Genomic DNA, 20,408 nt, shown 5'->3' with positions numbered 1-20,408 from the left:
AAATCCAATTTCTCATCTGCAAAAACAGTAATTCGTTTGCTCATGGCAACGACTGTGGAGAGTTGGCAAAAAATTGCCATCCACCCAGCGCCCCCAGCCCCTGTTAGTTTCTGTTTTGCCACTGTGCAGCTGCTTGGAGTCACAGGACTCTGTTTACATTCCAGAGACCTTACAGGCTGTCGGAAGTCTCACGGGAGACGGAGGTGACGTTAGTGGTTTCCTGTTCCTTTGTTCCTTTGTTGTTCAGTTGCTCTCTGCTTTCATAGAGAGAGGATGTATTTTGCTGTCTGGGTAGTAAGAAATAAAACATAGCATGCAGTCATAAATCTCATCACTTCCGCGTGCTGTTTTGATTCTCTGCTCAATGGGAATGTGCCTGAGTCTCATCAAAGGCTCAGGTCGTTCATTATCATCGGAGGGCGATTCCGAAGGACCCGGCCGGAAGATTAGCTTTATCAGCTCGGTCGAACGCAGATTCCGACAGCCCCCTCATTCCTTTCTGGATTGGGGGCTGGTGTTGGGCGATCTGTGGGTGAAGCTGCCCCCCCCACGACTCTGAGGGGGTTGGGAGGATGATTACTCCCATCTTATGCAAAAGAGCTGCGATGTTGTTTTCAGCCTCCACCATGGTGAGCCAAACCGGAAGTGCTGCCTCTGTGGCTCCCAATACATTTCTGAGCACAATTCAAAGTGTTGGTGCTGACTTTTAAAGCCCTAAATGGCCCCGGCTCTGTAGACCTGAAGGAATGTTTCCATCAGTTTTTTTTCTCAGTGGTGGTGCCCTCCCTGTGGAACGCCCTCCCTTCAGTTGACTACGTAACTTTTAGAAGACATCTGAAGGCAGCCTGTATTGGACAGTTTTTAATGTTTGATGTTTTACCATGTTTTACATATGCACCTAAGCTGCCCAGCATGGCTGGGGAAACCCAGCCAGATGGGTGGGGTGTAAATGATAAAATCACCATCAGATGTTACAAAAAGTCTCACTAGGATTGATTATGATCTTCCCTTAACTTTAGCAGGTAATCAAGACAACAGTCATCGTTCTTGGGTCTCATCAGAGAGAACCAAGAATGAGGTCAAAGGAAAGACCTTTCAAGATCAACAAGAAACAAGACCACAAGAGAAAAACCAAGAAGAGATTGGGAGGAATGATGGTCTTCTTATGCAGACTGATAACGGCCATAGAATCCCAGTCCAGAAAAAACATCAGAAGGGGAAGAGAACAAATGAGAGACCTTTATGTGGCAAAACATTCAAAGGTAAATTGAGCCTCAGCCCACACTGCAGAAACCACTCCGAAGAGAGACTGTGTAAATGCTTGGTGTGTGGAAAGAGCTTCAGTGACAGTTCTGGCCTAAAATCACATGAAAGAATTCACGCAGGACAGGAATCATACAAATGCCTAGAATGTGGAAAGAGTTTCAAGCGCCACTTAAACCTTAAAATACATCAGGAAGTCCACAGCAGGGAGAAACCACATAGGTGCTCTGAGTGTGGAAAGAGCTTCAATTGCAGGAGAAACCTTACAGAACATCAAAAACTTCACACAGGGGAGAAACCGTATACCTGTTTGGACTGTGGAAAAATCTTCCGTCACAGTTCAAGCCTTGCATCGCATCAAAAAATCCACACAGGGGAGAAGCCGTATAAATGTTTGGAGTGCGGAATGAGCTTCGCTCACAGCTCAAGTCTTATATCACACCAAAGAATTCACACAGGAGAGAAATCTTATAAATGTACGGAGTGCGGAAGGAGCTTTGCCCATGAATGTAGCCTTACTTCACATAAGAGAACCCACACAGGGGAGAAACCATATAAATGCTTGGAATGTGGAAAGAGCTTCAGCCAGAGTTCACACCTTAGTTCTCATAAGAGAACTCACACCGGTGAGAAGCCGTATAAATGCTTTGAGTGTGGGAAGGGCTTCAGTCAGAGTTCACACCTTACTGTGCATGAGCGAATCCATACAGGGGAAAAGCCATATAAATGTGTGACATGTGGAAAGAGCTTTAGTAACCACACATACCTTGTTTGCCATCGCAGAATCCATACAAGAGAGAAGCCGTATAAGTGCTTTGAGTGTGGAAAGAGCTTCAGCCAGGGTACAAGCCTTCATATACATCAAAGAATTCACACAGGGGAGAAACCATATACCTGTTTTGAGTGTGGAAAGAGCTTCAGCCAGGGTACAAGCCTTCATATACATCAAAAAATTCACACAGGGGAGAAACCATATACCTGTTTTGAGTGTGGAAAGAACTTCAGTCACAGCACAAGCCTTACATCGCACCAAAGAATTCACACAGGGGAGAAACCATATAAATGTTTGGAGTGTGGAAAGAGATTTGCACATGGATCTAAACTTACTATTCATAAAAGAACACACACGGGAGAAACCATATAAATGTTTGGCGTGTGGAAAGAGATATGCACATGGATCTAAGCTGACTTCTCGTAATACACTCAAAAAGTAAAACTCTCTCTAAAGCTTATCGCCTCCTCCTCCACTGGGAAGTCGTGGAGGAAGAAGTTACATAAGCCATGATAAAGTGGTCTCACGACTTTGGGTATGTTATAATAATGTCCCAATGGGAAAATCTGTGGAAGAATAATTGGAAATTTACCACGTGCTATGCCATAAGGGAAAACTTTTTAAAAATGCAGCACCGGTGGTATTTAACTTCATGGAAATTAGCCAAAATGTACAAAGGAGCCGAAAGTTACTTGTGGAGATCAAACAGGCTCACTGTATCATATATGGTGGCAATGTAGTAAAATAAAATTTTGGGAGGAAATCCATTCAGAATTAGAAAAAGATTTAAGACTTTACAGTGGTACCTCGGGTTAAGAACTTAATTTGTTCTGGAGGTCCGTTCTTAACCTGAAATTGTTCTTAACCTGAGGTACCACTTAAGCTAACGGGGCCTCCCGCTGCTACCATGCGATTTCTGTTCTCATCCTGAAGCAAAGTTCTTAACCCGAGGTACTATTTCTGAGTTAGCACAGTCTGTAACCTGAGGTACCACTGTAATAAAAAAGCTAGAGGCATATCTGTTGGGGATCACTGACTCAGATATTCCAAAAAAAATTGAAGGTATTTTTTTCTATGCAACAGTGGCAGCGAGAGTCCTTATAGCCATCAAGGTGGAAAAGCAACTTAATTCCTTCCAGACAGGAGTAGATTCAAAAATTGACTGAATATGCTGAATTAGATAGCTTATCAGGAAAAATATAAACCGAGAGCTGAATTTGTATCAAAATGGGGGCCCTTCAGAATATATCTTAAACAAAACTATACCATGTTAAAAGCTATAGCTACTTTTGAGTGATCTCAGCAGTCTTTATTAATTGCTTATATAAATATAACTAAACTGTGTAAAAATAATATAAAAAATAGTATTTTGGTATGCCAGTAAAGTTATGTAGAAAGAACAAAGGAATAAATGGGAGGTTGGGTTTAATGATAATGAGTTTTTTTTTACTGTAACATGAAATTGCAATCTCAAATTTATGTCATATTCTTTATCTTAATAATAATAATAGATAGTGTAAGTTTTCTTTTCCTTCCCCCCTTCTTAATTTGTACTCTTTATCGGTATTGCCTTTTTGTAATATTTTTCTCCAGTTATGTAATAAGCATGGAAAATATGATAAATTTTTTAAAAAGAATAATAATAATTGGAGCTCCGCTGTTGTGAAACTTCATGGAATTCATACAAGAATTCACATGGGAGAAATCATACACCTCCTGTCACGGGGGGCTGTCAACTGCTCACTGGGCTAGCTGCCTGTTGAAATCAGCGGTGTGGGGAGCTTCTTTCATTTTAATCCATGAAAATACAGAGATTACAATTACTTCCTGACTTTCCGACTCTTCCTGCATCTGTATTTTATCTGCAAGGAGTAAAAATACCTCTAATCCCAAGCTTTAGGAAGAAATTTCTGACTGCAAGTGAGATGAGTTACCTTGGAAGGTGGTGAATTCTTCATTTTTTTAGGTTTTTCAGCAGAGGTCGGGTGGTTGTTTTTCCTGCATTGCAGGGGGTTGGTCTAGATCAGGGATTGCCGACCTGGTCCCTACCGCACACTAGTGGGCATTTCAGTATTCTAACTGGGCAGTAGGGGGTTCGGAATCCTCCTTCCATCAAGTCCTGGTGGGCTGTAAGGAAATTTTACCATTAAGAAAGGGCGGTAAGTGTAAAAAGGTTGACTACCACTGGACTGGGACGCGGGTGGTGCTGTGGTCTAATCCACAGAGCCTAGGGCTTTCCTATCAGAAGGTTGCCGGTTTGAATCCCCGCAACAGGGTGAGCTGCCGTTGCTCGGTCCCTGCTCCTGCCAACCTAGCAGTTCGAAAGCACATCAAAGTGCAAGTAGATAAATAGGTACCGCTCTGGTGGGAAGGTAAACGGCGTTTCTATGCGCTGCTCTGGTTCGCCAGAAGCGGCTTAATCATGCTGGCCACATGACCTGGAAGCTAGATGTACGCTGGCTCCCTTGGGCAATAAAGCGAGATGAGCGTCACAACCCCAGAGTCGTCCTTGACAGGACCTAATGTTCAGGGGTCCCTTTACCTTTACCCCTGGACTAGATGATTCCAACCCAAAAACAATTGGCGTGACGAGGCTAATTGTTTTACGAACCCAATTAGCCCCAGCTGCTTGCAGCTATCTCTGGTCCGGCATGTTTCCCTCTCTGCTGCGCCGATCCTTCCATACGCCACTAAGTGCAGAGTAAAACACAGCGGAGCTGTTGCGTCCCGGTGTATAAGATGCAAACACACCCAGACTTTAGTGTGTTTATTTATCAGTCCTTTATTACAGCAGAAAAAGAACAAATCAGCATTTCTCAGAATCCCCTGGGCTGTTAGCATTCATGGCGACTACCGTCTTCTTCAGAGACAAAGAGGCAGTGAGTAAAACTCCTCCCACCTTCCAAAACTGACGTCAGGAATTGAGGGACGTCACACACAGAACTCTTTAACCCTGTGAGTTCTGAAAACATTCACACCCCCTCTTCCCTCCATTCCTGAGGTGACATGGGTATTTACCTTTACAGACCTTTTGTGCCCTTTCCTGGCATTCTTGTCAGGTACCAGTGAAACATCCTCACAACTCTCAGATTCGCACTGTGCGAAACCAACCCACACCCCTGTGGCCTGATACCTCTCAGGTGGAATGCCTTTCGTTGTGCGACTGGACCGCCTGGGCACAAACTCAGGTATTTCCTCTGACTCACTGCGGCCAGTAGGTGTGTCCTCTGCATCACGGGATTCCCCCTCTGACTTAAAGCGTCTTCGAATTCTCTGCATTACGCTAACAGGAGAACTAGGCTCACTCTTGGGCTCTCTTTTAACAACTTGTGGAGATGCTCCATCCTGTTCTTGACCCTGGTCAGTGACCTGGTCTTCATCAACAGATTCAGCCTCTGGCTCTCCTTCCTCCTCATCTGCAGAATCTTCCAGCTCTGAATCAGAAAGACATTCTGAGAGTACATCACGCCTTACAGGAGTCTTTGACCTTTCATCCTGCTCATAGAACTCAGCGTGTTTACTGATCAGCAGCTTACTCTGATCACCTGTTGGGTACGCAAATCTCCATGCTTTAGAAACCGGCTCATACCCACAGAAGATCATTTTCTGGAACTTGGGCCCACCTGGCCCTCACAAAGCCTTAGGCACCGGCACAGATGCGGTTGACCCAAAAGGACACAGAAAATGAATCTGGGGTTTCCTGCCGTGTAACATGAAAAAAGGTGTGTCACCTACCACTGAATTGTAGGTCCGATTCCAGGTGAAACTTACATTTTGATTGCCTCCATCCAAAAACTTGGAGGTAACCCAGAGTCTGACAGCAACACCTGTGTAGCCTTAACCAGAGCTTCACTTCTAAGCTCTGCCACCCCCCTCGTTTGAGGAGAAGTCACATTGTGACTTATCCCTTTCTGGTGAAAGAACTTCTGCAAAGCAGACCCAGTAAACTTTGCACCTCTGTCACTAGTGACTGCTTGCACCTTAGTGGAGAACCTTAGTTCCACCTCCTCAACCCATCTTTTAACCAGTTGTGCTGCATCTTCCTTGGATTTGAGAGCATGTGTCCAGGAGTTCTGTGAAAAATCATCTGCAATCGTTAGCAGAAATCTGGCTCCTCCCAGACTTGGTTCCTCCATGGGACCCAACAGATCTATGTGAACAAGCTCAAAAGGTTTTGTGGTTACCCTCTCCACCCTGGGATAACTGCACCCTTTTACCTTTGCCTTTTCGCAAACCTTACAACGTAGGGTCCTTCCACATTCCCTGATTTTACAGCCTTTGGTGTACTCTGACAACACCTGGATTTCTTCAAGAGAACTATGAGCTGTCTTCTTGTGCCAAGCACATGCACATGAAACATGAGTGGGAACTGTAGCACGCAGGGCTTGTGCTCTCTCAACCTTCCCCTCACCCTCCAGAGGCGTTTTAAGAATGAAGAGATCATTCTGCCCCTTTTCAACTTTGACCAGCTGCTTCCCTCCCTTGAAGATTGTACAAACATCCTGTTCAAAGTAAACCTTAAACCCCTTTTTCAACAAATAAGGGACAGCTAAAAGACAGTGATGCATCCCGGGTACAGTGCAAACCTCCACCTGCTCCTGCAAAACAGAAAGAAAAATATTTGCAACATTAGTTACATTTTTCTTTTCCCCATTTGCAAATTGAACAGTTTTTCCAGCTGGAATTGCCTTGCAATTCCACATCTCGACAGCAGGGGTCTCTGGAACCAGGTTGCGATTAGCTCCTGAATCGATTACAAAGCAGAGCTCAGTGTCTCTCTCAGAGCTGTTCTCAAACACTGCAAGACTAGCTGTCAGCTGATAAGCGTCCTCATTGTCTTTAGCATGTCTGCTCTGCGCGTTCCCACGCCTGGCTCCCTTGCCGGGCTGGTTGCCATGGAAACCTGGCTGGTTCCCATGAGAAGTGACCTTGACAACATCCTGCCTCGTCTCCCTGCTCCGGTGGGGGCAAAAGCGACGCAGATGTTCAGTTGAATTACAAATGTAACAACGACGAACGGAAAAAGCCTGAACCGTGCACTCCGCTGGCTTGGCTCCGCCCTTACAACCAGAGCTCCCGGTGCCAGCTCTGCTCTCTCTGGTACGGCGTTCTTCTTCATCCGATAAGCGTCCTGTGACGTAATTCAGCATCAACGTTTGTGGATCCATCGATTCCAGAGTTAGACACAGATTGTCATAACTCTTGTCCAGAGAGCTGAGCAAAATGTACACTTTCAGCTCCTCAGTAAAGTTCACTTGCAACAGCCTCAGCTGGTTAAACACAGACAGCATCTCAGTTACATGCTTCCTGATGCTATCCCCAGGACGTAACTTCATCTCAAACAAGCGTCTGGAGGTGTGGATCTTTGCCCCAGCAGTGGTTCTGTGATGCACCCTTTCCAACGCTTGATAGGCCTCACAAGCATTCTCCAGCCCCTCTACCAAAGGCAGCTGTGAGCCATCCAAACTAAGCACAATAGCTCCCAGGGCTCTCTGATTTCTTCTCTGAGAAGCACGGGCATCTGCAATTTCTGCCGCTGAAGCGTCTGCCGCTGGTGTGGGTAGTGGAGGTCCCTGAACAGCCTCCCACAGCCCCTTCGCTACCAGCCATGCCTTCAGCCTTCTGCTCCATTCCTGCCAGTTTTTGCCGTCCAATTTTTCAAATGGGACTACGTATGAATCGTGGCCGTCCGCCATGTTCTCCCCAGGGCCCCAAGCTGTACTCACATATCAACAGCTCTCCGGCACCTGTCTCTGAAGAAGCGATCCCTTCAGCAAACTCCTCTGCCTCTCAGCATCAGGCAGAAATCAGCGTCTTTCAGCCAGCTGCTTTGCCTCAGAACGCAGACCTCCGCTTCGGTAGCGTCTTCCCAGCTGACCCAGCTGACTTCAAAGCACGCCGGCAGACTCAGCAACAGCTTTTATAGCGGTAATTAGTCCATAACCTGTGAATAATTGGCGTGACGTGGCTAATTGTTTTACGAACCCAATTAGCCCCAGCTGCTTGCAGCTATCTCTGGTCCGGCACGTTTCCCTCTCTGCTGCGCCGATCCTTCCGTACGCCACTAAGTGCAGAGTAAAACACAGCGGAGCTGTTGTGTCCCGGTGTATAAGATGCAAACGCACCCAGACTTTAGTGTGTTTATTTATCAGTCCTTTATTACAGCAGAAAAAGAACAAATCAGCATTTCTCAGAATCCCCTGGGCTGTTAGCATTCATGGCGACTACCGTCTTCTTCAGAGACAAAGAGGCAGTGAGTAAGACTCCTCCCACCTTCCAAAACTGACGTCAGGAATTGAGGGACGTCACACACAGAACTCTTTAACCCTGTGAGTTCTGAAAACATTCACACATTTGTATTATTCTTTGACCTCGAGTTTCCAGTTCTGGTCTTGCACTATGGCGGCAGCTCTCTCAACATTGGAGGGAGGCACAAATGAGGGGGTAGGGAACGAAAGGGTTTAAGCATTCCCGGAAACCTCCTGGGGTACGAGGGAGCAGGCTGACCCGCAGTCGCCTCAACAGCTCGCTCCCGTGCAGATCAGCATGGGGGCAGATGGAGGAGTTGGGTCACCACATTTGCCATGATGCAACCCCCTCGGACCGCCATCAAAAGCAGACGTTCTCCTTATAATAGGATTTTAATTGGTATTAAGTCCCTAAGGTTATGATTTGGCAAGGCTCTCCAAACACAAGGTTTATAGAGTTACAAGTGTGGATGGTTCGATGTACTGTGTACTTTGACATTTAAAAGAAGATTTAAAGCTGTGTGTGGTTTGAAAGGAGTGAAGGTGGGGAGAACCTTGTTTTGACGGATGTCGTTGGGAAACTAGATTATTCCCCACCCCACCAAAAAAAGAGTGTGTAGGTGTTGACAACCAATTTTTAAGAGGAAGGACATTGGCTAAACAGGAAAATGCTACCATGGAGGCGGGAGGAATTTCACAAGGGCACGTGAAAAGCAGTGGTCCCCGAATGCTTGGAGAGAAAAACTCTTCTGTTCTAAGATGAAGCAAGAAAATGGTGAATGTTTGAAAGTTGATTCGTCTAACCAACTGAAAGGAGAGGACTGTTGTTTATCAGGAAGTGGGATGGAGGGGGAGCTGAGTTGAGGAGGACTTAATCTTGTGACTTCAGGTCCGCCATGAACCACGCTGGAACGACAACATTGGGAAATATAGACGCACATTTACTCTTGCAAGATCGAATATATTGCCTTCTGTTGTACTTGAGGGACAATTCCAACAAATTCCACACGAAAAACAGTTATGTCCCTGTGGAGATGGCAGTACCGAATCAGTGGCACACGTCCTTCCTGTTTGCGCTCTTTATAAAGATTTGAAGAGTGAGGTTATCACCCTTTTTTATTGTCCATTCCGGGTCACCCAGCTGCTGTCACAGTGTCCTTTCTCTCAGCAGACCAAGATGAGCAGGTGACAGCAAAGGTTGCAAGGTTTTTAGCCTGGGCAATTCAAATAAGATCTGCTATTTGACTACTGATTCAAAGCCTCAAAGTGCACTTATATAATTGACTTTTTATCTTTATTCTTTGTATATCATACTGTTTGTTTTATTGCTTATGGCTGGTGGCTGATGCAAATAAAGATTCATTCATCAGCGGCAGAGAAATAAAGCTAATGAAGTTAACAACTGGATTTATTCAATTAGACATGCACAGATTGAAAAGAAAAGAATTTTTGTTCCTCACTTGATTTTTTATGAAAGGTTAAATAATAAAATAAAATAAATAGAAACCATTGAGTGCAGCTGTTGACTAAGTTATAATTTTGTAAAATGGAATGTAATCAGAAGTAAATAAGAATATGGATACTAGGACAGTGGTAGCTGGGAAGTCAAACGCCTCCGTAGTCAAATATTTCAGCTCCCAAACGACGAAAGCCTGGAAGTAAGTGTTTCGCTTTTTGAACAATTTTCGGAAGCCAAATGTCCAGCTGGGAGACAAGCAGCTTCCGATTGGCTTCTCCAATGGCAAGAGCCTCGGAAGTCAAACGTTTTGGAAGTCGGACGTCTTTCCAGAACGGATTGTGTTCAACTTCTGAGTACCACTGTAATTTTAGATCACAAGGATGCATCAAGTACGGCGTGTGGGAAACCACCTAAAATTGTAGCAATTTGGAAATAATTTGTATAATTGGGTTAAAATTTTGGGGGGAGGGATGATTGGCAAAAACATGATTCTTTGCCCTGGAAAAAGTTCAGAAAACGCCAGCAGCCAATTTGCACTCTGAGTGACAGTTAATAGGTAGATAGACCACCTCAGTAATTAGTTCAAGCCTCTAAAATAATTAAAAGAAGGGAGGTTTTGCTCACCTGGTGCCTTAAGGGCTAACCTTAAGAGCTGGTATGCTGTGTTTGGGCCTCATAGGAGTTCCTCTCTCAGAGATTCCCCTCCACATATAAAGTCCAAACTCTTCTCTTCTTCGTAACTTCCAGGACATGTTTAATAATAATAATAATAATAATAATTTAAGCTAAGAACTGACATCAGGGTCAAAATAGGTCACCATGAAGATCTCTTTTTATATCAAATTCTATATCAATTCACTGCCCTGAGGCCCCCAGAACCGCCCTCAGAACCCCAGGTGTAGGGTGGTATAGAAATTCAATCAATCAATCAATCAATCAATAAACTTATGTCAACTGTCCCAATGCCGTGATCTATAGAAATAAACCATAGTAAAAAGTTCACCATGGCACCCATCTTTACAGCATCTCCCTCCCAGACAGAAGCAAAACTCACACCCTTCCTTGTATTGCATCTTGGCTCATTAAAGAAAACTTAGTTTAGCCTTCCAAGGCCATTGAGGAAACGTCTTCTGCCAGCTCTTCCTACAGCAACCGACACGTTTCAAGCAAAGGACAACCAGAAGGAGCCAGGAGAAGTAATGTCAGGTGTTGTGTTGGTCATGCATGCCAACCATGCGGCGATCTCAGCACATCATGGGCTCAACCTGGTTTTTGACACAAAGCAGATTGGTAATATTGTGTTGCTTGGGACCGGGGGTCCATTGTGGGTCTTTCCTCGTAGACGGACCATTTCCTGGTGACCTTTGCACTGAATGTGGCTACTCCACTGTTCAAGGGCTTGTTTTCCCCCTCCCCCCCCCCACTTCATATAGAAACTCTTTAGAATGGGGTTGTGAATATACTAGGATAGAGAGGTGACCTGTGATTTTATGCTGCCCCATTTTAATCAATGTGTGCCTCTTTCCAGCTTGTGTTTGGAGGCTGTGTGATGGTAGACACACACACACACAAAGCACAAATCTGTTAGGCCACATTCACTCCACATATCCAAAGCCCCATGAACCCTCCCCTAAGATTTCTGGGAGCTTGTTTTGCTGGTTAAGGGTGCTAAGAATTGTGACAATAAACTATTGTATGGGGTGCAGAGTTTGACACACGACGTTTGCAGGGGTTACATTTTGGAGATAGTGTGTAAAGTCGAAATCACATATGGTCGGGACAAACTCCTGGGAAAGCTCTCTGCCCTGTGCAAAAAGAGCTTTAAAACTCTCTGCCTTCAAGTCAATTGTATATATTTTTCCTTTTTCGGTGTTTCTTCCCCCTGTAAAAGATCAGGACTGTGCAGTTTTGCAGTTAAGCGATTGTGATGGAGCAGGGTGAGCTTGGCACCCGTTTTGTGTCTCTGCAGGGTCTGTGAAGCTGAAATGAAACATTTGCACCAGCCGCATCTTGCTGGCTTCTCTTCTCGCCTCTTACCTTTGCAGCAACAACCCTGTGAGGTGGGCTAAGCTGTGACCAAAACTGCACATCCTTATAGTGTTTTTCTATGCCCATCCCGCCCGTTATATCTTCTCAGTAACCTTGTGAGCTGGGCATGGCTTCAATATGGTTTTTTTTCCAGCACCATGGTTTTGAAATTGCAGAAAACAGCCTTAGGAGGTCTGGGATGGGGTGCTTATTTTTCTTTACCAGCGACGAGAAAGAATTCTTTTGCATTCTGCTATAAAATATCTGTGACGCGTCCCATCTTCATATCAAGAGGGGCACTCTAACCACTATGGCACAACTGCCCCACATTTGAACCTTGGAGCAGACCCTCTGCAGAATGCAAATCCCACCGCCCTGGAAATGCAGTAAGAAAAGGAGAGCGTGCCCTCCAAGGGAAGGGGGCGCTTTGAGGGGTCCCCATAGGCGGAATCCGCAATGTCTCCAGCACCACGCAGTTTGGGTGGGGTGGGAGAGAGGCTGGCTCTTCAAGGGTTAAAGGCAGCGATTATATTATGAGAGAGGACTTCCTGGGGGAGAGGAAAAGCGTCACTTCCTCCTCGGTTTGTTACATTTGAACAGCTGCGAGGGAGGAGAGTCTGCAGCGCGGAAGACTGTGCCTTCTGCAAGGTTGGAAAAAGAGGGATATATATTTTTGGGGGGGAGGGGGCTCCTGTGCCGGAGCAGCTGCTTCGCAGGAGAGAAGCCCTCCAGGAGAGGGCAGTTTTGCAAAGGGGCAGGGGCAGGAGGGCGCATGGGTGGGGTTGCACCCCCAATTCAGCCCCCCCCAAGAGCTGTGATGAGTGCAAAAGGTTTTAAGGGGTGCAGGGGCGCCCCAGGAGGAGAGCACGGCCAGAAGGCAGGTGGGCGAGGAAACACCCCCCCCCCAAAGGAAAGGAGGCAGGATGGCTCTGGGAAGAGGAGGAGGGAGACATTCATGTTTTGGGAAAAGAGGGGGAGGGGGGCAGGGTCAGCTGGAAACTCATTTCAGCTCTAGACGGCATGGGCTCTTTTATCTTCGATGCCTTCCCTGTCTGGGGGGGTTCAGGAGGAAAGCCCCCAAGGAGGGCGCAGTCTCTCTGTATGGCAGATCAGCCCTAGGAAGGTACCAAGGTGTTGGGAGAGATGGAGGAGGGAAGACTTTAAGGATGGGAAGAGGAGAACCACTGGCCCTAAAATGTCATCAGTTTCTCACCACCGCCACTGCTGCAGCAGAACTGGGGGCTCCAAGCGCAGTGAGCTGCCTACACTTAGCCTTGCTCCACCTGGGCTACTATTGTTGACACGGACCGGCAGCAATTGCTCTTCCGGGTTTTCAGACGCGGAGTCTCAGCCCTGCCTGGGGACTGAATCTGGGGCTTCCTGCCTGAGGAGGAGATGCTCTGCCCTCGAACTACAGCCCCTTCCCCTAAAGTGCGGTTGCAGGACAAGGAGGAACAGAGGGAGGCAGCCGTGTCGTCACAGCTCCAGACTGGCAAAAAAGGGAAGGGATGTTTTTAATGGTGGTGGGAAGAAGATCTTATTTCAGGCATCGCTCCACTTTTCAGGCATGGCTTCACCTTCACCAGGAAAATGTCTTGGGCAGGAAAATGCCTGCAGGGCCTCTGAGGCTCTCTTTGCTTCTTCCTCCCTCCCAGGAACCTGCAGCTTCTGAGCTCTTCAGTCCAAGCGAGGATGGAAGGAGGAAGATGGACGGTGGACCTGGTCAGGCTGTCTCCTGCCTCCCTCCAAACAACCTCTGAGCGTTGTCCTCCAGGACCCTCAGAGACATCTCGTGAGTTCCTAGGAAGTGGAGATAGGGACTTGGGGGGGTGGAGAGTGAAACAATGAATAAGATAAAGGGGGGAGGTTTTACTGTGGAAACTGTGGGTGGGCCCCCGATATAGTGGGAGGCTTCCCCTCCGGCAGCAAAATCCCCGGAGGGGCTCTGAGGCCCCCTTGCTTCTCCCTCACCCATAAAAACCTGCAGATTGTTTAAACTTCTGAGTCCTGCAATATAGTTCCAAAGAGGCTGGATTTGTGGTCCTAGGAAGGACCTGAGCTGGGGCTCCCCACCTCTGAGGCTGGGAGAGGTTGGCTGAGTTTCAGAGTGTTGGGGGTGGAGAAGGAGGAATGGGTGGGTGGGGGCTGGAGGAAAACCCTCCCTCAAGCAAGCAGAAAAGACAGGAGAACATGCAATGTAAGAAGGTCTTGACTTGGAGGAAGGCAGAGAAGAGGTCTTCTCCAAAGTCTCTCCCCTGGAGCATGCACCAATATGTTGCCAGAAGAGGAGGAATAGGCAGAGGAGCCCTATATAGATATAAAAACCACTGCGTTCAATGGGAACCACTTTCAGGTCACTACCATGCCCCCCATGCCATGAGGCCTGGGTGCGAGGCCCATTCCACCTGGCCAAGGGGGTGGAGCCCAGGCTCACCTTGAACAGCCAAAAGAGGCTCCTGGGAGGCCACTGGGACATTGCTGGAACAACTCTTGGGTTGGGGCAACCGGCTAAAATGCTTTAAAAGGTTCTGATTTTCGTTCCTCCGTTTTGTTTTCGTGGGCTTGGTGTTGGTTAATTGTTTAGTTGGGGTCAGTGGTTATTTTAATTTGGGTATAGCTGTAAACATGTTGTTATTATTGTTGCTATTCTTATTATTGGTTTGTTTCTTGCCTGTATAGGATATTTCTGTTTTTTCTGTTTGATGTTTTGGTCTCTTTTTATATATGCTGTTAGCCGCTCAGGGTGGCTGTGAGAAGCCCACCAGATTGGGGGATATAAAATTTTAATATATGCCCCATTTGGGCTTCTGCAGAGGCTGGAGAATATCTAGGGCAGAGGAATCCCTGCAGCTTCTCTGAGGCTCCTTTTTTCTCCCTCACTCCTTCCCAAGGAACCTGCAGCTTCTTTAGGCTTCTGAGCTCCTCAGGAAGGATGAGAGGCTGATCCTCTTTCACCCTCTTTCTGCTAATAACAACCCCTTGAAGATTCCAGGCCCCTGGGAAATTAGACTGGCCTTGACTGGAGCCAGGGCCTTTTCAGCCGTGGCCCCAGCCTGGTGGACCACTCTCCCACAAGAGACCAGGGCCCTGCGGGATTTGACATCCGCAGGGCCTGCAAGATGGAGCAGTTCCGCCAGGCCTTTGGGCAGGATGCAGTTGGACTTACTTTCCTTTGTATAAAACAAGCCCAAAGGAGGCCCCCAACCTGCTCACAGGTCCTTGTAGGATCAGTGGAAACAGTTGGTCCTGGCAAGTATTAACCACTCTCAATTCCAATTTTAACTTGTCTGAATTAATTTTAAGATGTGTTTTAATTAATTGATGTCTGTTTTTATGCATATTGTGTTGTTTTTCTGATGTTAGACACTCTGGGCCCTGCCTCGGCCAGAGAGGGCAGGATACAGAAATAATAATTCTTCTTCTCCTCCTCCTCCTCCTCCTCCTCCTCCTCCTCCTCCTCCTGCTGCAGACCTAGCGAGGTTGGAAGGGGGAAGATGGACGGTTGACCTGGTCAGGCTGTCTCCCACCACCTTTGAATGTTCCCACCCTGGACCTTTAGAGAGATCTGCTGAGTCTCAGGGAATGGAGATGGGGACCTGGGTAAATGTTAGGATTGAGGAAGCCCACCAGGCATGAAAACAAGGAAGGCTGCAGGGCCAGAGCTCTGGGCTAGCAGAGATAAAAGGTAGAAAGAAAGGAAATGAATGTTTTCTAATGTTGACATGGGCATAGCCAGGATTTAGGGGCTGCTGTCTACCAGCTCCATCTGGTACACAGGCTGAGACCCTACCTGCATGCATACTGTGGTACATGCTCTGGTTATCTCCCGCTTGGATTGCTACAATGCGCTCTAGGTGGGGCTGCCTTTGAAGGTGACTCGGAAACTACAGTTAATCCAGAAAGTGGCAGGTCCACTGGTGACTGGGAGCAGTTGCCAGAAACCTATAACTGGTCTTAAAGGATCTACATACAGAGTATGTTTCCAAGCACAATTCAAAGTGTTGGTGCTGACCTTTAAAGCCCTAAACGGCCTCAGCCTTGTAGAACTGAAGGAGCGTCTCCACCTCCATTGTTCTGCCCGGACACCGAGGTCCAACTCTGAGGGTCTTCTGCTGGTTTTGTCACAGCAAGAAGTGAAGTTACATCTCGGTAGTGGAACCATCCCTGTGGAACACCCTCCCTTCAGATGTCAAGGAGATAAAGAACTACATAGCTTTTAGAAGACATCTGAAGGCAGCCCTGTATCAGGAAGTTTTTAATGTTTGCTGTTTTCCCTTAATTTTAGCAGGTGATGACCAGGAAAATCATCGTTCTCAGGGCTCATCAGAAAGAAATAAGCATGAAGCAAAGAGAACAAATGATAGCCCTTTGTGTGGCAAAACATTCCAAGGTAAATTGAGCCTCAGCCCACACTGCAGAAACCACTCCGAGGAGAGACTGTGTAAATGCTTGGTGTGTGGAAAGAGCTTCAGTGACAGCTCAGGCCTAAAATCACATGAAAGAATTCATGCAGGACAGGAATCATATGGATGCCGAGAATGTGGAAAGAGTTTCAATCGCCACTCATACCTTAAAAGACATCACAAAGTCCACAGTGAGGAGAAACCATATGCCTGTCTAGAGTGTGGAAAGGCCTTCACTTACAGCTCAGGCCTTGTAGATCATAAAAAAATTCACACAGGGGAGAAACCGTACACCTGTTTTGACTGTGCAAAGAGCTTCCGTAATAGCCAAGGTCTTCTAACTCATCAAAAAATCCACACAGGGGAGAAGCCATATAAATGTTTGGAGTGCGGAATGAGCTTCGCTCACGGCTCAAGTCTTATATCGCACCAAAGAATTCACACAGGAGAGAAATCTTATAAATGTTTGGAGTGCGGAAGGAGCTTTGCTCACAGGGCTAGTCTTACTTCACATAAGAGAACCCACACAGGGGAGAAACCATATAAATGCTTGGTATGTGGAAAGAGCTTCAGCCAGAGTTCACACCTTAGTTCACATAAGAGAACTCACACTGGTGAGAAGCCATATAAATGCTTTGAGTGTGGGAAGAGCTTCAGTCAGAGTTCACATCTTACTGTGCATGAGCGAATCCATACAGGGGAAAAACCATATAAATGTGTCACATGTGGAAAGAGCTTTAGTAACTGCACACACCTTGTTAGCCATCGCAGAATACATTCAGAAGAGAAGCCATATAAGTGCTTTGAGTGTGGAAAGAGCTTCAGGCATGGTACAGGCCTTCATATGCATCAAAAAATTCACAAAGGTGAAAAACCGTATGCATGTTTTGAGTGTGGAAAGAGCTTCACTCTCAGCTCACAGCTTATATGTCATCAAAGGATTCACACAGGGGTGAAACCATATACCTGTTTTGAGTGTGGAAAGAACTTCACTCACAGCTCAAGCCTTAGATCTCATCAAAGAATTCACACAGGGGAGAAACCATATAAATGTTTGGAGTGTGGAAGGAGATTTGCACATGGATCTAGACTTACTTATCATAAAAGAACTCACATGGGATCAACCATATATATGCTTGGAATGTAGGAAAAAGATGTGGTCAGATTTCACAACTAGTTTTGCATAAGCGAATCAAGAGGAAAGAAATATTGAGATGCTTGTAATGCGGAAAGCATTTTAATTAGAGCACCGCTGTTGCTAAACTTCATGGAATTCATACAATAGTTCTCATGGGAGAAATTGTACAGCTGCTGTCACGAAGGTGCCGTCAACTACAGGGCTGGCTGGCTGCCTGGTGAAATCAGTGCTGCTGAGTGCTTCCTTCGCTTCTTTCCTTTAAATCAACAAATACACACAAAAACATGGAATGTACATCCTCAAAAACCTGAGCTGTTGCCTAGAGTGTGTGTTCCTGCCCCCAGCAGTTACTTCCTGGCCTTGAGTCTCTTCCTGTTGTCTACGGGGGCCGCTAATGGAATCTCTCTGTGTTTGGCTTTCTGCTCTGTGACACGAAGGGCATGCCTGGTTGTAGGGGAAGGGGGGGGACTCTAGTATACTACAGACATCGTGTCACTTGGCTGCTGTGATATTCCTAACGCAACAGACTCCTGTCTCTGTTCAGGGCTGGAGCACCTGCTGTCTTGCTCCTGTTGTTCCACTGTTTCCCAGCTCCTTCCTTCCTTCTGGGGTGTGTCCCAACTCAAACCACCACAAATCTAGGTCCATATTCCCATCCTCTTCCCCCTCTCTGAAGCCTATTGGAGTGGCAGTCTCCACCACTCTTGCTCATCTTGTCTTTGAAAACAGACCAAAGGATGGCCTAATATGGTCACACTCTTATCTAAGGAAGCATGTTGTGTGGAAAAGCAGGGACAGGCCTGAGCATCATGTGCTGCTTCTGAACTCCTGCAGGTTTCTGGCTGGTGCTCTTGGGTACAAGATGGTGCCTTCCATGGACCTTGGGTTGATCCTGCAAAACACTTATTGAAAGCGGACCAGGATTCATTGCTTTTGTTTTATAGCAGTTGGGTAATTTGATTGTAGTTGGTAATGAGGCATTTCCCTTCTTTCCTCCAGGTGTGTCCCACCTTTTCCTTGTAACCTCTAGATGAATTAAAGCATTATATTTGAGCATTATCATGGGGGTCAGAGTAATACATTTTGTTACATGTGTGCTTTTTCACTGGAAAGGTGGAATATAATCAGGTATACCTATAAATGCACATGCACAAAAACACATGCATACGCAGAAATAATAAAATTCCTCGCTTATAAACCCCTGGAGGAGGGAGGAACACCTTGAAGCAACATTCCAACATATTGTTAGTTGCAAGCAGACCAACTAATTCAGATTAACACCATCAGCTTCTGTCCATCTTTATAGAATAAGTAAAAATGCTATATTCTTAACCATATTGGATAATCTTTTTTTAAAAAGGGAAGGGGGAAATTGAGCTCCCCTAAGTGTTTTCATTTTGAAAATCTTAACGCACTTCTAGTCATGCAAATTCTTCATAGCTTTCCTGAAAGCTCTAATGGAAACTTTTGGAACAGGGCAGAATTAAAACAGTAAACAGCTCCATTTTAGGAAGAAAGTGAAGAAAACTGCCTTTTAAAAAAATACAGTGGTACCTCAGGTTACAGGCGCTTCAGGTTACAGACTCTGCTAAGTCAGAAATAGTAGCTCAGATTAAGAACTTAGCTTCAGGATGAGAACAGAAATCGTGTGGCGGCGGCAGCGGGAGGCCCCATTAGCTAAAGTGGTACCTCAGGTTAAGAACAGTTTCAGGTTAAGAACGGACCTCCAGAACAAATTAAGTTCTTAACCTGAGGTACCACTGTAGTTGTTTATTGAATGTTGAATATTTATATGCAGAATGATAAAAAGTACAAAAATGCAGATACTATGGACGTTAATGGTTTAAGGAATAAATTCACAATAAACAATCCCTGTGTACCTGTGTGTATATGGGGAGAGAGGAAGGAGGGAAGGAAAGTGTATCTGAAGGAAGGGCTTGTGGTCTCAAGGATATCACATTCACCATTTACTCAGATGCTTCAGGTTACATACGCTTCAGGTTACAGACTCTGCTAACCCAGAAATAGTACCTCGGGTTAAGAACTTTGCTTCAGGATGAGAACAGAAATTGTGGTCCGGTGGCGCAGCAGCAGCAGCGGGAGGCCGCATTAGCTAAAGTGGTGCTTCAGGTTAAGAACAGTTTCAGGTTAAGAACGGACCTCTGGAACGAATTAAGTACTTAACCTGAGGTACCACTGTAGAAGACATTGCAATTATTGAGCCTGGAACTTGCCAGAGCCTGGAGTTCAGTTGCCAAGTCACCTCTGTCCAAAAGGGAGCATAGCTGGCAAACCTGCAGAGGTGAGAAAAGCCACGGGGGGGGGGGGGGGGCAACCAGTGGGAGTGGAGAGGAGCCCCTCCGAAGTTTTGGAGGGAAGATCTTGAGAGGCCAGGGGCTGAGCTGGATTGGAAAGCAGTAAATAAAATGGAAACATTTCTTTTAAATAAAAGCATACATGTGCTAGGAACTCCGCAAGAGCTGAGCTATTGTTTAGAATAGAACAGAAATACAATTTAAGAACCTATTTATAAACTGAAAACAAGATTAGGCGAGAAAATAATCAGCCCAACAGTTACCAATAAAGTGCATGTATTACTCAGCCATAAATAAAACCTTCACAAATCCACCTTGGTTAGGAAGCACGCTAAATTGACAGCCTTTATAGCATATTTAACCTGAAGACTGGGGAAAGTCATTCTACACTTCAAGCTGGGATCCAAGGAATCGCTTCTGTCAACCGGAGGGAAAGTTCTGTTGAACAAATGAAATTGTTCGAGAGGCGATGGAGGAAATTGTTGAGAGAGAGAAATGCAAGATGGGGCATCGTGCTGGGCTGCGACAGATTGTAATGGATTGCTTCGAAGTCGGTTCAGCAACACATTGGGGGGGGGGGAGGAATCACCCCCCAACCGCCCTGTATTTCGCCAGAAGAAAGGTAGCAACCCTATTTTATGGGGTACAAAGAAGCAGAATCTGCAATGTCCCCAGCACCTTACAGTTTGGAGTGGGGGTGGAGGGTTGAAATATACTCAGAGTCGCAAAGTGATTTCATGCTCTTTATTCAGCTCATAGTGCGGAGGAGGACTGAATGAAAG

The 20,408-nt window shown here is 46.1% G+C and overlaps 2 protein-coding genes across 2 annotated transcripts in view; both read left to right on the top strand.

Annotated features, from left to right (window-relative positions):
* The window catches only part of LOC309364559 (uncharacterized protein), a 31,653-nt gene that overhangs the window by 4,680 nt on the left and 6,565 nt on the right, over nucleotides 1-20,408 (top strand). The gene's annotated exons all lie outside the window — the stretch shown is intronic.
* LOC309361417 (uncharacterized protein) lies at nucleotides 371-19,180 on the top strand (the record flags this gene model as incomplete). Its single annotated transcript, XM_081896359.1, has 5 exons — nucleotides 371-528; nucleotides 1,291-1,746; nucleotides 1,867-2,105; nucleotides 15,350-15,370; nucleotides 16,056-19,180. The coding sequence occupies 5 exons, from the start codon at nucleotides 371-373 to the stop codon at nucleotides 17,318-17,320; spliced, it is 2,139 nt and encodes a 712-aa protein (XP_081752485.1). The 3' UTR covers nucleotides 17,321-19,180.

Source organism: Podarcis melisellensis, assembly GCF_964234715.1.
Source record: "Podarcis melisellensis genome assembly, chromosome: 2".
In the NCBI taxonomy this organism is placed as follows: Eukaryota; Metazoa; Chordata; class Lepidosauria; order Squamata; family Lacertidae; genus Podarcis; species Podarcis melisellensis.
The sequence above is the reverse complement of the archived record's forward strand: the minus strand, read 5'-3'. Positions and strand labels throughout refer to the sequence as shown.